The sequence below is a fragment of the Hesperophylax consimilis genome, chromosome 22, assembly GCF_061612785.1.
Source record: "Hesperophylax consimilis isolate HC1 chromosome 22, BYU_Hcon_1.0, whole genome shotgun sequence".
Classification (NCBI taxonomy): Eukaryota; Metazoa; Arthropoda; class Insecta; order Trichoptera; family Limnephilidae; genus Hesperophylax; species Hesperophylax consimilis.
The window spans coordinates 6,550,182-6,568,934 of NC_142857.1; the positions used below are offsets into that span (position 1 = coordinate 6,550,182).

Here is an 18,753-nt window from a genome sequence, read left to right on the forward strand (position 1 = left end):
CATTCAAAAAACCGAAATTTTTGTTGCTTCGCTGTCAAATTATATTTTTTAATTTTAATCCATTCTTCTTCTTTATGTGCCGTATCAGGTCCCCCCGACGTTGGCGATCACTCTTGAAAATGTCTCTTTGTCTTGCGCTGCTCGGAATAGCTCCTCCACACTTCTAATGCCGGTCCACTCTCGTATATTTCGCAGCCAAGACATTTGTTTCCTACCAGGCCCTCTGCGATCCATTTTTTAATCCATTATTTGGTTTAATCCTCGGGTATTGCGATTTTGTCATCAAATCACCCGTCAGATTCATGATTTACCCGGCGTTGCTAGAGGTTATCCTTAGGATATAGACATTCCGTAGTACATTATTTTGATCTCATAAGGTTTAGCCAGCGTTAGCAATATAAGCGCGCGAAAATATATTTTTTAATACTTGATTAAAAACATCGACTATTCTCTACTTTTTATGAATGTTATATGCATGTATTGTATATATAAACCTTCCGGAAAAAAATCTAAAAGATAGTGAAAACCTTATCAAAATCAGTTACGTAGTTTTAAAGAACTAAGCGCACAAACAGACAGACGCGGATAGCTAATCTTCCCCATAGGAAAAACTAAACCCTTCCACACACTTTTCCACAAATGATCATCTAGTCAATCCACATTATGCAAGTGCATTATATAAGCATAATAAATACAAAACAATACAAGAACAACGCGTCAACTCACCAGAGATCAAATGACTCCAGATATTTTCATATCAGAGGGTTCGGCTCTGTAGAACTCATAACTGGACCTATAAATCCTACTGATCCCTCAATATAAATATTTTAAAAATCTTTCATAATCCTACACCTATTTAATATGACGGATTTAGCATTTTTATAAATAAATTCTTTGATAGAAATAATAATTCTAAATTTTGAAGGAGAGAGCTAGGTATAATGCCAGTAACCGAAATAACAAATGGTATTTTTTCATTAACAGATTTTTGAATATAACAGGAATTTGGAATAGCGACATCAATGATATAAGTTATTTTTTTAATTTTGCTATGCAAAACTATATCGGGTCTATTATGACTAATCGTTCGGTCTGTTAGTATAGTTTTATAAAATATATACTTATATATTTTATAAAATTCGTTTTCTAAAAATGAATTTGGTTCGTATTCATAATATGGTATTATCATAGACGTATGAATATTAGTAGGCCTGCCCTAAGTGATTAAAAGCGTATTATTCCCCACTCCCCATACCGGTTCCATTGGAGCCGGCTGGGCTCGCGTATTGCTTCCCGTGAATCTTGAGAATGTGACGTCATCATTCTTGTTCGAACTAGCGTCGAGCTATGGTCGAGGCGTTTTACGAAATAACACGGCAAAATGGTGGCTTGTGATATGAAAACTTGTAAAAATAGATGTGAAAAAGAGAATAAACCCAATTGTCGTATTACATTCCATATGTAAGCATTATTTTAAGCTTATTCACATCGTATAATATGAATCAGTTGTAGAAACATATACTATCACATCGAGATACATCTGGTCGAATGTAGCGATTCTCAAGTGTGCGCATCGTTGTTACTGGGAAGTAAATTATGAACACGTATAAAAGTGTCTTAACTAAATACGTAAACAAAATATTCGACTCTGAAAATAGAAGAATTTTTTTTTTGCCGAATTTGGACTTCGCAAATTTGTTCATAACGTGGCGAGTAATTTGCGCTCCCATGTAAAAATGTCTATTCATTCAAAAGCAGATTTTACTTTAAAGAACTAAATGGTGATATTAAAATGCGAGATGCCTATATACTGTCAGATTGATTTATTGACGAATCACAGTCAGCTTTACCCCTTTCGTTCTTCAACAGTTGATTTTACCCCTCACCTTTAATTTCTAGTCTATATATTCATATGTCTGTGGGTATTATATTACGGAAGTCAATCAATTTATGTTTAATTACCAAACTTTGGTGAATTATCATATTAATAATCAATTAATTCAAAAATTTGTAGAAAAATTCGATCAAGATTAAACGAAAATATCGCATTTTAAATTATAAAAATTGCTACCACCTAAATAATAATAGCTAAAATCCAATAAAAAATAGCGCCCAAAGCCAGTTATTTATTTAGAACTATCTCTCCCGCAACGCGTTACTGTGGCTCAGTCTGTCTTTTGAGATAGAAAAACAATAGCGCGTGTTGCTTTTACGTCTAAGAGAGGTCGCTGATTTTTCAACAACAAAAAACATGTTTAACAAAAGAACAGTTTAAAGACCCCGCATACCCAATTTCTACCGATTTATAACAAGTTTCTCGTTGACTCTTTAAGTTTTTAAGTTCCAAAAAAAAAGTAATTTTTGAAGATAATATCCACAGACATAGGAATTAATAGACGAGAAGATAATGGCGAGGGGTAAAATCAACTGTTGAAGAACGAAGGGAGTGAAGCTGACTGTGATTCGTCAATAAATCAATCTGACAGTAAATAGGCATCTCGCATTATAATATCACCATTTACTTCTTAAAAGTAAAACCTGCTTTTGAATGAATAGACATTTTTACATGGGAGCGCAAATTACTCGCCACGTTATGAACAAATTTGCGAAGTCCAAATTCGGCAAAAAAATTCGGTTCCCTTTTCAGAGTCGAATATTTCGTTTAAGTATTTAGTTAAGACACTTTTATAAATGTTCATAATTTACTTCCCAGCAACCAACCAGCTTTGTGTTTCGCGTCCAGACCTTTCCCGATGTGATAGTATATGTTTCTAAAACTGATCTATATTATACGATGTGAATATGCTTAAAATAAAGTAAAATAATGCTTGGAATGTAATACGACAATTGGGTTTATTCTCTTTTTCAAATCTATTTTTACAAGTTTTCATAGTACAAGTCAACATTTTGCCGTGTTATTTCGTAAAATGAACCGATGATGCCTCGACCATAGTTCGCACAAGAATGATGACGTCACGTTTTCAAATTTCACTTGAGGCCATACGCGAGCCCAGCCGGCTCCAATGGAACCGGTATGGGGAGTGGGGATAATACGCTTTTAATCACTTAGGGCAGGTCTACTAATATTCATATGTCTATGATAATATCTATACATTTGTTATGCCGAAAAGTTAATTATATGAAATTCCTTCGATTTGAAAAAATCGCATATTCGATCGAGAATTTTTCGCTCTATTTCAAAAAGGTTGTGTTTAATTAAATATTTTCACCTTTTTAGCAAAATTATTTTCGTTTTTAACATTCGTATTTACATATCTCCCTTTCAAACCACCTTAGAACGCTTACTACGGGGCCTTAAGCTTGATCATGACGTAAACATCAGCATATGGTCGTTTTTAAATGGTTTTACCAGTCAAATTATAAAAAAATAAACATTGACTCAACGTTTATTTTTTTTAGCTTATCATCGAGTTGTGTGAAATTTTTTTAAAGTTTGGAATTGTAATGTGATAAAGTATGTCATCGATTGACCTCAGAGACCTTTATGCTTTTTTTTAGATTACCGATAATAATGAGCCACTTACGTAGTATTTTATTAAAAAAATAAGTTTCTATTCGGAAAGAATTTCTGAGGCACTACGTTTTTTTTAAACTTTTTCTATAATGTATTGAAAATGGCAATAAATTTTAAAATACTGATTTTTTATACCTTCAAGTTTTTTTTTTAATGTGTGCTTTAATGTATTCTTTTTGGTTCCATGATAACTCAACACAGTGAGAATTCAACACACTTTTAAAAAGTGATATAAAGTCATTAGAAACGATGAAAAAAAAAATTAAACCTAACCTAAACTAACTTACTTAACCCAGTTAATAAAGTTTTTGTTTCATCACTTTCCATGACTTTGATGATTTATCACTTTGATGATTTATCCGGCCACCATTCTTTTTGTAGATTGATTACTTTAGAAAGTATTTGAAAATAACGAAATGTTTTTTTTATAAAAAAGTGAAAGCCAGTTATATTTATCTCTTGACAGACCAAGATGCCAAACAAAACGTCTGCAACCGAGTGGGTCTACCGACGAGTGACCGGATAAATCATCACAATGATAATTCATCACATCTTAAAAAAGTTATGTAAAGTCATGGAAAGTGATGAAACAAAAACTTTATTAACTGGGTTAAGTATGTTAGGTTAGGTTAAGTTTAATTTTTTTTTTCACCGATTCTAATGACTTTATATCACTTTTTAAAAGTGTGTTGAATTGTCACTGTGTTGAGTTATCATGGAACCCTTCCGACGACCCAATTAATTTTTTCTGTCTTATGGGCTTTTAAACTATAGAAATCTCAGTTATTCAGTCAATTATTAATGGTAACTTATGTATTTGAGCAAAAATATTAAAATGATATGTCAAGTATTTAAGCTAATATAAGGAGGATAGTCATTTTGGGTACTACCTACTCCCCCACTTGGCTGCGGGATAGTTAATAATAATTTAATATCATTGAAGTGGAAGATAATGCTAATAAATTTGAACAAAACATGAAATATAACAATTTACAGAAAATAAAAAAATAACGGTCTCAACTGGGAATCGAACCCAGTATCTCTGTATTACCAGGACAAGGTCTTTATCCAATAGACCATTGGGACCAATACGTCATATTTTAAAAAAAATGGATATCTTTATCCGAGACACTAACCAGATTACAAACCAAATATTTAGAACTTAGTAATAATTTTAATAGAGAATTTGAAATATGAGATCTACAAATATGGTAAAAAAGTAGGAGAAAATCAATGGTCAGGTTATTCTTAACCCGAGAATATTTGTCTTTCATTAAAAAAGGTATTTTTTGTTTTTCTAGCATTTCTGAATTTTCATTAATAAAAAAATAATAACACAACATTTTCTAAAGCGGTTTAAAATGCTCGCAAGTGGCTCATTGTTGTCTGACAGACTTTATTAATTATGAATTCAAATATTTTTTATCATTTGAATTAATTAAATCGTGTCCGGCTCTAAAACTTCAATGTTTTATTTTAATCTTGTACAAATGCTGAATCATCTCTCGAAGAAACGCTCGTCCAGGTTGAAAAACATAACAATGTGATTTTTTATGAAATGTGAATACCGCACAAGAGTGACAGCTGCACAGATAATTTTTTTTAGATTTTTGTTAGAAGTTGGGAGGGGAGTGCATAGCAATTCTGATTTATTCGCTAAACATGTCTAAATCAGTCAATTTCATTTAAATATTGAATGGTTGTCTTTTATCAGGTGATATTGAGAGTCTTACCGATCAGACCTGTCAGCGGCTGAATTGGATTTGTTAATATGAATCAAATACAAACTTCTAAAAAAGGAAAAAGTTGTTCCTGAATCTTTAATCTTCATGGAAACGTAGGGAGCATAATACTAGAATTTACATGGAAACGTAGTTAGCATAATAACAGAATTTACATGAAAACGTAGGGAGCATAATACCAGAATTTACATTGAAACGTAGTTAGCATAATACCAGAATTTATATGGAAACGTAGGGAGCATAATACCAGAATTTACATTGAAACGTAGTTAGCATAATACCAGAATTTACATGGAAACGTAGGGAGCATAATACCAGAATTTACATGGAAACGTAGTTAGCATAATACCAGAATTTATATGGAAACGTAGGGAGCATAATACCAGAATTTACATTGAAACGTAGTTAGCATAATACCAGAAATTACATGGAAACGTAGGGAGCATAATACCAGAATTTACAACCTGGTTTCTCCCTAATTTAAACACTTATTTTCCGAAGTATTTTATTTTATTTAACAACATGAATAATATGACAAAAAAACACATTATGATGTCTAGCAATTATTTTCATGGTTCATGGTGGATACGACACCTATGTTGAAAGAGGTTGTAAGCGTGGGATTATGTGGCAACAATTAATTAAATTGATTTAGTACAAACTAATGTATGATCTATGTATATTCTACGGTATGGAATAACCACTTGGGGACATTCTTGTAATACTAACATAAATTACCTACAATAAGTTCAAAATTCTATGGTTAAATTACTAGTTTTAAAAAATATTTTTTCACAGATACGTAACATTTCATTGTTGTATCGAAACTTAAATATCTTGCCCATATAGGCCTTACTATGGGACAAAATATTAATTCAGCATATATCTGACTCTGAATATAAAAATATATTGGAACATGAACACAACACTAGGGTCACAGAGAATGAAGTCATGCTTGTTCCAAAATGTAGCAATAAATACGGACAGCGAGCCCTAGAATATAACATGCCCAAAATGTTCTACATGTTGCCAAGTAACATAAAAAAATTCCGATGTATGCTGAAAACATGGCTCATAAGTATAAATATGTTATACTAATCAAAGAGTTATGCTTCCACAATATGGAATCCTCAATATAAGGTATACATAGATTTAGTAGAAAGTATACAGAATAAATTTTCGAAACATTTACTCAAGAAATACAACAACACTACAAATAATATGTTAACTTCACAAAAAAGACGCACATTGTCAGACCTGTTGTTTCTACATAATCTGCTAAATAATAAAATAGATAGTCCCGAATTGCTATCCGTCATTGGTTTAAATGTTCCAACGAGGCGTACCAGGCACACTACACTTTTTCATATTGAAGCCAACAATACCAACGCAGCAAACAACTCGGTAATTACTCGCGCAATCACAACATACACCCATTACGAAAAATTACTACATTTAGACATCTTTCATGATTCCTTTCTAACATACAAAACTAACTTATTAAATTTCTTAGCATGACATATTTCAAAAATATTTTCACATCATTTTTCAAAACTTCTATGTATATACAGTCAATTACAATTCGTGAGCTTATTATAATTCTTGTTTTCAATTCATTTATTCAATTCATTTATTATCCACACACTTCCTTCCTTTTATAACAATCTCAGGCGAAATTACATAATGATATTTTATGGACATACGTAATAGGTACTACAACTATGTAATAGCTAATAATATTTAACTGTATCTTATTGTACTGTGTATGTCTGAAAAAATAAATAAATAAATTAATATCAATCAAAATTTGTTATTTATTAGCATGTAAATTTAGTGTTTTTTTAGACTGAGTGCCAACAATAATAATCTGAATATCTTATAATTAGCAACAACATTATATATATTTATAATTAGTAATAATATTATGTATACATATTTACTTTGTAACATGTACATCCTGTTGACAAACTGCTTAATTGTGGAAACTTAAAGAACAATACAAAAATAAATAAAACATGATTTTGTAAGAAAAAATATTTCAATAATTTCGGCACATAGAATGTCAAAAACAAATCGAAAGAGATGCGAGACATCTATTATTAGAATGTGAAACTGCTAAGTTAGCTTTATGATTAATCGAAGACTCCAATGCGCTGGAGCTTATGGCCAGCGTGAGGTCTTGGGCTTTTGCAAATTGGCCAACATGTGACCAAATAAGGTCTAGTGCAGAGGTCCCCGAAGTGGTCTATACTATATGGACCCCCAGGAGTCGATATCGCCTTGCTGGGGGTCTATGTCAGCTAGAAAAAAAATTGGGGGTCCACGAGATTCAAATGGGAGTACATACGAGCGGACTCCCATTTCCTCAACTCAATATTTAGGAGTTCCGTAAATTACACAATACACCTATCACATATAACACAATTTACGTAATACTAATAATAGACTGAGAAATTACTTATTTGACATTTGTATGTTTATATATCGCAAAGTTGTTTATTGAGGTATACAGGGTGTCCGGAAACTCGTAGTACAAGCGGGAAACTGGTGAATCTACATCATATTTGGAGTCGATTTTGTAGTATATTTTTTTATTTGAGCTTTCGTTATCGAGTAAATCGAGATTGAAGTTGATTTTTTTTTTTTTTTTTAATCAAATTCTTATAAATTATTACTGAAGATCAAAGTACCCAACTAATTAAAACTATTTGAAAGTAAAACAAATGAAGAAACTCGGATTTGAAGCATTATTTTGAAATCACCCTTCATTTAACCCGGTGTAATCATAAAATATTTCTGCTCTGCAGGGTTAAAACATCTGTTATTCAACCCTAAACACCAGAAAAAACTTTAACCCTAAAATAGCAGAAAAATATTTTTTTTTTGTTTTTTTTTTTTTTTGAAAATGCTCAAATCAAAAAACTTTATGTTTTTTTTGGGTTCCCCATGTGGTGTAGATTCTCCAGTTTCCCGCTTGTACTACGAGTTTCCGGACACCGTGTATAAATAGAGTCTACGTTCCTTTTCTCGCCAGAATTAATACATTGAACCAAAACATTGCACATTGGAAGCCGCGAATTTTCCTAGTTCCCCAACTTGTTTTTGAAAAACGTCCAGGGTAATAATGAAGTTCAACATTTAGATGTACTTCACACAGACTTCAAAACTAAGTTTGAGTACATTTTGACTGTGGAAATGGAATGTTGAAGAATCGGATATCATATGACAATTGATCGGAATAAGCACTAACAAAGAACTTAAGGGGCAGTTCTGTAGGGTCAACTACAGAAAGAAATTCCCGTTGCATCCTACTCCATTTTCATTTGATGTAATACCTCACAAGGGCGCCCCTGTCTGCACAATGCAAAAACAGAGGAACTATACCGCCACCCAGTTATAGGGCAGGCAAGGGAAGGGAATCTTTTTACGAAAAAAATAAATTATTATCACATGAGAGGTTAATAGTTTTAGGAAAATTCAATATTCGGCAGGCAGGGAATATAACGGAAAAATAATTGGCAAGTGGTCTACGGGGAAAAAAAGTTTGGGAACCTCTAGTCTAGTGGATAAAATAGAGTTAGGCATTTAAGAATTACATTCAGCAAAAATTGCATCCTAAATTAAACTATCTGGAAAAGGGGGCTTTCTTAAATATGGACACGTGTGATACGGATTGCATCGTCGTTGAAGGCAGCTTATTCGCAGCAAATCATCTCAGGTTGAATTGCAACAAATAATTATCAGTTCTAGAATTGCCCTGTCAACCTTGCCCCCAATCCCATGATAATGCTGGACCGTAAGATGACTCCTCGTCCTAGATTGAAGACACCAGTTTTATAAAATTAATAATGACGAAATCGAGTGGATCCGTCGGTCACCATCCAAAAGGATGCCTACTGCTTTGAGCTGTTGAACAAGGAATCAATCCTGCTTCGATTTTTGAACTCCTCAGGTTTTGAGATGCGATCGTAGGCATAAATAAACCACTCACTAGATCGATAACTTCGAGTTTTTTGTATGAAACAAATTTTTCCTAAAAAACCATAGATATTCCAATATTTAGATAAAAAAATCTCATTCGGAGCCTACTTATTATGTTATACACCAATGAAAAACTCTGAAAGTTTATTCCATAGACGTTCAGAGTTTTTCATTGTTAGATATTGTTAGACAATCATATGACGTCACAATATTTCGGTTACAATTTTCGATTGGAGTTATCGTAGGTGTGGCAACCGATGTGTCCCAAGAAACTCCAAATTTGGCAATCTTATGCTACGTATACATCCACGCGCCGAACTGCCGAACTGAACCTCAACTTATGGGAAAGAAACGAAGCAAACGCAAATGGCGCGAAACGCCGCTTGCAATGGATTCTTTCCTTTCTCGTGGTACGGGTCGCGTTTCGGTTCGTAAATGTATACGTACCCTAACCAATGCACAGTGGAAAGTAATGGAGGTGCCACACGCCGAAACCATATATATAAAATAGTAAAAGGATCCACACACCTCGTTACAAACTATTTACTTAACAAGGTTAACCTATATGTGACTAACAAGTACCCCATGCACTTTTTTATGATCCGAAAGCGAGGACTTCTGTTTTTAAGATTCTGTATTGATAATCGAAATTTTCAACGTCACTTGTGCCGAGACCACACGAGGACAATACAGAACACAATACAATAGTGTTCTGTCCCTACTCCGCGCACAGCCTCGTTCGCACAGAGCAAGTCGATGGGACAATACAACAATTCTACCGCAGTTCAAACGCGGAACGCTGTCGTAATAAGGAAGTTGAGTCCATTTTTTTAATCAATGTTCGCATTCAAACTTAAATACGAGTATTTTTTTTAAAAGTTTGTTTTCATAGTTAAATTAATTCTCAAAGTTTGAATTTTATTAAGCCCGCCAAAACGAGCGGGATCCGAGCGGTAAGAGGCGGGGTGTGGGTGTGACGTCATTCAAACTGTAAGAACCACGTCGCTTAAGCATTTTGTATGGAAAAAAAAATAATTCTTCAATAAGGAATTCCAGTAATTTTTTTACCAATGTTAACCGCCTATTAGAATTGATGTTATTAAAAAAAAATTGATTAAGATTTCATAGTTAAATTAATATTTTAAGTTAGAATATTTGCTTTTCCCGCCCGGTACGGTATTCCGTCGCTATTTGTTGACGTGCCCCGCGCGAATTCAGGACCAGCAAAGTAAAGACCAAAAGTAAAATAACGGTTTACAGCCCAGTTCACTGTGAGACTTTTCTGGGCGGCCGGCGGCCTGAAGTGTATCACATATTATGCGACATGTATAATAATAAAAACTTCTAAGTTATGCAATAAACAACATATTATTATAAAGCACTATACGAATATGTATCTTTAGAAATCCATTTCATATAATAATAACAACAAATACGTACATATATTTGACAAACCCAAATAAACGTTTGGCCTATACACAACTCTCATCTAAACCGACCATCTCTCATGTAATAGAAAGAGTGCACCATAGGGTCCATAGGTGATCCGTTGTACGTACAAGTCACGACACATGTGACGTCAGAATTCTTTCGACCAATCGTGGAGCGTATACACTCTATTGCTATTTAATGCTTTTTCAAGAACGTTTAACTAATTCTAAGAATAATAATATAGAAATTTATTTATATATTTAGAATCGATATTTTTTGATCTACATGAACATATTTTTTATAAGTCAATATATTTTTCACTCAACTTCCTTATTGATATTCGACGACGCTGTTACGAACGAGTTCGAGAAAAATATTATCTTTCTAAGGCGATGCTATACGTAGTAATGCAAAATCATGTGTTTTTGGTTTGAAAATTTGGTCGCCTAGAAATGTTTCAGATGCTTTAATTAAATACTGCGAGTAGAATACATCTTGGCCTTTGAAATAATCGAGTATTTTTTAGATAAGTCTTTTTATAAGCCCAGAAAAAAATTATGTAAAGGCCTTTGAAAAATGCTTTAAAGTTCAAAATCTCCTACTTACGAACCCATTTTCGGTTATGATTTTATCGTATAATGTGGAAAATTAAGTTATTTATAAAATGATCGAAAAAAAAAATTAAATATTTATGCCTAAACATCCACAAAATAAAATAAAAGGCACTTTTTGGCCATTTTTTTGCATAAATCAAAACAGGCGGATGGTGTTAAGCGGGAATTTAAACATTATCGCCATCTACGTAAGGGTTGTTATTGATAGCTGCTCAATTTAAAATATTACACGACGTAGTGCATCGCCTTATTAGAAGCGCTTGATTATTGTCCTACTGTCTTGTCAAAACGCGTTTACACGAGAACATGAAAAATTAATAAATAGCGAACTAAAACAAGTGTTTTTGCGGCACTCAATCGAGATTTAGCTTTATAAATACATTTATTAAATACACAGAACACGATAATAATTACAATACATATTGAATCTGAAAATTTGCATATTCAATTAACATTGGTACAGTACGTTCATTTTACCCAACTCTTGAAAAAATTATATTTTCATTTTTATTTTTGGGAATCAATAAATGAATTAATTCAAATTTTGGAAACGGCAATTAACCCACTTCCCGACATCCGATCGAGCTGAAACTCAACAGATAGACTCATTGTCGGTGGGAATGCAATCCTCCATCTTTTAAATGTCTGTTAAAACTTTAAAAAATGATTTTACTGAGGATTGAACCTTCCTCCCCAGGAATTAGAGTCAACTGTGCTTACAACTGTGCCACTTGATTGGATAGTACCGACTTTTATATCATATATTAACTGCTCTAATGTCATCCAATTTCAGAGATATGCCTACACGTGTGATCGCCACAAAAATGATAAAATTAGATGACAGATGTCGGGAAGCGGGTAAATTTCCACTTACAAAATTACACTTAAAAATACGGAGATTCTTTGCTTAAAAGTAGTATTACACTGAGAGATATTTAGCTCGTCTGTTTGTTTAGTAACTAATTTAATCTAGTTTTAGTTTCATCACTATTGTTACAGGTTTCAGCCTATCGCGGCCATCTTCAGTATTTTATACGCTTTTATTTTTATTTTTGACCGTTACCGGTTTCAGTCTATCGCGGCCATCTTCAGTCTTTTGTACACTTTTATTTTTATTTTTGACCGTTAACGGTTTCAGTCTATCGCGGCCATCTTCAGTCTTTTGTACACTTTTATTTTTGACCGTTACCGGTTTTAGTCTATCGCGGCCATCTTCAGTCTTTTATACGCTTTTATTTTTATTTTTTACCGTTATCGGTTTTTGTCTATCGCTTTTATTTTTATTTTTGACCATTACCGGTTTCATCCCATCACGGTCATCTTCAGACTATCATTCTTTTATTTTACCGTGACGGGTTTCATCCCATCACGGCCATCTTCAGACTCTCATTATTTTATTTTACCGTTACCGGTTTCATAATAACACGGCCATCATCAGACTTTCATTCACTTATTTTACCATTACCGGTTTCAGCCAATCACGGCTATATTCAGATTTTTAAACATTTTTATTTTTGACTGTTACCGATTTCAGTCCATCGCGGCCATCTTCAACTTCTTAATGGTTTGGCCAAAATATTTTAGGATGTTACAGATGTAGACTGAGAGCTGACAGCCTATTTTAAATGTTGAAATAAAAAGATGAAATAATAAATAATTATTAAAACAGGTTTTCAATTTCAATTCCGGGAACCCTGGTATTGATATTACTGTAATATTTATTAACATAGTTTCTTTATCCGATTCACTAGACAAAGTCTACTCCGAGACGGGTAATTTACATATCATGGGTATACTGGCATTTGATATGTTCACTCAATAATGCAGCATTGTAATAATATTCACGCTTCATAAACTGGTAGAACACAATAAGTTATATTAAATTAAAATTTTCCTTAATCAAAAATATTAATTTAACGCCAAGTGGAAACGAAAAAAATATTTAAGCAGTGTTGAGCCAAAATTTCGGCTCAACAGTTGATCAGTAGGATTGGGAACAACGGCCGTTAGTCACTTACGGTTTTACTAAAAAATGTGCTTAAATATTAATTCAATTGATAAAAACGACCGTCTATGTGAAAACCTTACTATTTAAAACGTGAAATAGTTCATGGAAAGATACATAATATAAATACATTGCTTATCCAGTCAAAAGGGGTTGTTAATATGTTGTATAAACTTGAAAGATCAATAATTTCTCATGGAATTTCTGAAATTTTCGAAGGTATTTCGAATGTTCCATATTTTTATTATTCTTGAAGATGTCGTAAAAACAAATACTATTTTAGACCAACTAGATATAATAACCATTTAGGTGTTTGTATTTGAAATATATTTTCATATTTAATAAATAAATAAATTATAATCAACATTACAACCCAACCTACCCAAGACTATGTAATATTATATTATATTTTAACATTTAATTTCGTTAGAAGTTGCATGAAATATAAATGTAGAAAGAAGAATGACTATAAGAAGAAGACAATAAAAGTTCACTTTGACTACTTTTGCCAAAAATATATTGAAATTATTGTCGCGCTCGAAAACGGTTCGTCCTTATTATTGAGAGAAAAACATTGTTTTTATTGCGTCGCCGCATTACACCGTCGATCGATAACTAGTAATGTAAAATTAAAATCTAAGTGACAGATTAGGTTTGTTTCTTCTTTGTTTTCACTTTCTTGTTATATTTTGTCAAAGTTCTGTTTTGTCGAACCGAATAATAATAAATATAATTTTTTTTATTTTTATTAAAACACAAATAACATTGTTTACATCACTTTATTTCGATACAAAATCTCAACATGTTTCATGAACCAAGTTCACTTCATCAGGAGCACAAGTATACTAAAGTTATAATTAAAATTAGGTCTAGAAAGAAGAGGTAGAAGGAGCGGGGAGGGGTAAGAGTGGGGGAGGGTTATTCAAAGTAGGAATTAAAATGTCATTAGACGGGAAAGACCGGGTAATTGGGAAAATATTTAAAATGGGGTTTATAAATTTTTTTTGTTTATTAATAATATCTGCTTTCATATTCACGTGTTTTCTTATTTCTAGGATTTCAAAATTATTGATTTGAGATACCTTGTAACCAGAATGTAGTATTTTAAAACCTGAATTAATATCGAAAGTATGGTCGTTATTTAATAAATGATCCGCAAATTCTGATTCACAGTTTCCCTTTAAAGCCCTAAGATGTTCTTTAATTCTGATCTCAAAGTTTCTATTAGTTTTTCCTATATAAAAGGAATTACAATCATTACAGTTGAGTTTATAAACACCTGATTTTTTAGTTTGAATATCAATATCTTTATTATTAAGAATATATTTTTTTAATTTGTTATTCGTATAAAACGCCGGTTGAATAGTGAAGGGGATGTTTTTATTTATAATTTTGGAAGTATCATTATCTACAAATAGAATTCTACGCCATTGTTTGTTTGTATCTTTATAAATAGGATAAATATAAAGTTTAAAGAATTTATGTTTAATTTTTTTATTTAGTATTTCATCTATCAATTTATTAGGATAGCCGTTATTAGATGCTATTTGTTTTATGATATTTAATTCTGAGATATAATTAGGATCCGACAAAGGAATAGAAATTAATCTATTAAGCATAGAATGGAAAGCTGCGACTTTTTGAGAAAAGGGATGATTTGATGAATTATGAATGACAATATCAGTGTACGTATCTTTACGGAAAATATTAAAATCTATTTTATAATAAAGATATTGATATTCAAACTAAAAAATCAGGTGTTTATAAACTCAACTGTAATGATTGTAATTCCTTTTATATAGGAAAAACTAATAGAAACTTTGAGATCAGAATTAAAGAACATCTTAGGGCTTTAAAGGGAAACTGTGAATCAGAATTTGCGGATCATTTATTAAATAACGACCATACTTTCGATATTAATTCAGGTTTTAAAATACTACATTCTGGTTACAAGGTATCTCAAATCAATAATTTTGAAATCCTAGAAATAAGAAAACACGTGAATATGAAAGCAGATATTATTAATAAACAAAAAATTTTTATAAACCCCATTTTAAATATTTTCCCAATTACCCGGTCTTTCCCGTCTAATGACATTTTAATTCCTACTTTGAATAACCCTCCCCCACTCTTACCCCTCCCCCCTCCTTCTACCTCTTCTTTCTAGACCTAATTTTAATTATAACTTTAGTATACTTGTGCTCCTGATGAAGTGAACTTGGTTCATGAAACATGTTGAGATTTTGTATCGAAATAAAGTGATGTAAACAATGTTATTTGTGTTTTAATAAAAAATAAATAATGCCATCACAAAGTGAAAAGCAGTTCGAAGAAGTTTTCTTCGAAAAATTAAATATAATTTTGTTTTGCAGAGCGTGCCGGCTATGTAACTTCCATTAACTTGGATCACACCCTCTCCACCGGTAACCGCGGCCAAAATCAACCTAATCGCTTCAACCGACCGGGAAGTAGCTTCCATCGTCCTCAGGAAGGAACCTTCGGACAGGGTGGTACCTTCGGCTACCAAGGGAATAACTTCGTCCAAGGGGGAGGGACCTACCAACGCCCCGGTGACACTTTTGAGATTGAGTTCCAGCGACCCACCACGGCCAAACCAGCCAACAACAATTACAACGGGTTTGAAGGACTGGAGGACATTTTTAATGAGCCAGAGGTATCAGAAATAAGACCGTCAAACCCTTACGCGGGTAACAACCCGATAGTGATCGACTTTGCCTCCGGGACGGGGTCCTACAACAATGAAACTGTGGAGTTGCGACCTATAGGGAACGGCCCTAACTACCAGGTCGTCTATAAGACGCCTCCGAACCCGGATGACTTTGCTAGACCCGTGAAGGTATCCAACACAGTTGAGGAAACCAGCACACCAGCTGATCAGCCGTAAGTATAAATTTTAAACATTTTTTCATTATTACAATAAACTGGTGACTTTGAACGAGAAGACTTTGCATGTCGTATCTAGGATTGTGATTAATCTTTAGATCTTTAAATCCATAGGCTAATTTGATCGCTTTTGGAAACCTCTCTTATGATTTCATAAGATAAATAATTATATCTCCCTTAATAAATAATTGTATCTTTCTTACTATCATGGTGAAAAATATGATCTAACCGATGTAAGAAAGAATAAACACCACGCTTTATACTCATATTTAGACACCAACCACAGAATAATTGAAATGTATTCCTCTCTTCAATTTGAAACATGAGAATTTTATAATAAGTGATATTTATACGAAACCGCAAAAAGGTGACCGTAATATTTATAATAATAATAATTTTTCCAATTTTTGTTGTTATTATTTGTGAATTTTGTACTGTGCTTAGACTAATAAACGAAACCACTTAAAAAACTTTATTTAGAATTAAAAAATTTAATATTTAAAAAATATTTGTTTATTTTCTAATAATAAAATTCGAAAGCGTATTTCAACACCTATCAAAAACAGTGTTTAGTTTTCGGATATGTTTAGAACACAGAATATGCCAGAGGCCTGAGAGGTTACACCCGAAGAAGCAATTTCGGGAGATATTTATTTCCGCCTGACATATATTCGGTCTCATAAAAGTCATGCTATACCTATCATATTTAAACAGTAATAGAAAGAGAGTTCAATTCGGTTTGTATTTTCATTTAAAAGTTTACCAAAGACTAGAATTTTGAATGGAATTTCATGAAACAACATTTAGAATTTTTAAAATATTTGTCAAAGTTTTGCAAATTTTGTTTGAAAATATTTTAATAGGAAACAAAAGAAAGTAAGTACAATCAGTAGACTCTAAAAACTGTAGGTCAACTCCCAAGTGGTTCGCTACGTTTGGTGATTTAGAGGGGTGCCCGGGTTCATCGAGTAAGTTGTGTTCAGGATGCGTCAGATCAGTAGAGGCTAGTTTGGAAAGACCCTTTAACCTCTCTGACTGGTATCTCGACCCATCGCCTTGCGCCGCAGTGGGAGAGATATATTCATTTGTCCGTCAATCCTGCAGTTACTGATCCTAAGATTCCTGCCCTAACGTCATACCTTTTACCTTCCCAGAACTTCCTCTCCCTCTTTTCCTTAAAAAAGATTCTCCACACAGCATCCCACATAAGTCCTCATGGAAATTGTTTTCCTCGGGGCCTCCTGTGTAATGTGTAATGTTTTTAATGTAAAAAAAGCGAAAATATTTCGCTCGAAATATGCATTTTGACAGTCCGCTTAAGAGAAATACGTTGCACAATATAGAGGTTCAAGGGGTTAATGACTGATTTTTTGAGATTTTTTTTTATATCTTTTTATTTAGGAAGCAAATAGTCGTACAGTAAAAAATTATAACAATTAACATTCATATGTTCTAGACCAATTAAGTTCCATTGAGTTAAATGTTGATTTAGTATTTTTTACCTAAACAACATATTAAATGGCAAAAAAATAAACATAATAAAGAAATACATAAAATTAAAAACAAATAGATAAAATACAACTTTTCGCATAGCTATACTATTCACTACGGGTGATAATAATGTAATTTTCACAACAAAAAAATCGAATAAAATAAAAGTATTTTAATTTATTAATTTATTAAGCTGAATTTTATATGATTAAGTTATGGTTGAAAATGTCTACATCTCTAGAGGCATTGTGAGTTTCACAGATACGTACTATTACAGAGTTTTGCGCGTATTTGAATTTACAATGTGGTATTCTAAATAAATCGTTCGACGTGGTGTTTTGCTTGGGGCAACGAAATGCAATCCTTTCTAACAGATATGATGAATCAACAAGACAGTTCACAATTTTGTGTAAGAATAATGCATCAGAGATTTTTCTGCGTTTATATAAAGTGACGGGGACAAATCGATGGTCACTAAAACGATACGATAGGTGTTTCATAAATTTGTTCTGAATATTTTCAATGCGATCAATATATGTTTGATATTGTGGATTCCAAATTACTGAGGCGAATTCTAGTTGTGACCGTACGTACATATGACATAAATAACAGAATTAGGGTGTGTGCTACCGTAAAAGGCTTTGTAATGCGAATAACGAAACCCAATTGCTTATAAGATTTTTTTAGAATATTTTCAATATGATCCCTAAATAACATTTTAGAATCTAGTATTACTCCAAGATCTCTTATTGTTTCTACTCGTTGTAGGGGTACATGGTTTAGTTTGTAAGTAATAACATTACATTTATCTATGTTTAGATATAGTTGATTGTTTTTGCAATATTCCTCAATTTTACCAAGGTCTTCTTGTAATTGGTGGCAATCATCTATGGAGCTAATAGATTTATATAATTTCATGTCATCAGCGTAAAATAGTTAACAAGAATTACTAATAACACGGTTCATGTCGTTTATGTATAAAATAAACAAGAGAGGCCCTAGATGGGAGCCTCGCGGTACCCCTGAGGGAATAATTATAATTTGTGACAT

General features: G+C 32.7%; 1 protein-coding gene across 8 annotated transcripts in view; it reads left to right on the top strand.

The window, feature by feature from the left end:
• Positions 1-18,753, top strand: part of LOC149412765 (serine protease gd-like) — a 56,176-nt gene that overhangs the window by 22,812 nt on the left and 14,611 nt on the right. For all 8 annotated transcript variants that reach the window (XM_089645583.1, XM_089645577.1, XM_089645578.1 and 5 more), the window contains one exon: positions 15,681-16,209. In XM_089645583.1, coding sequence (XP_089501709.1) covers positions 15,681-16,209 — 529 coding nt within the window. The remainder of the gene's footprint in view (positions 1-15,680; positions 16,210-18,753) is intronic.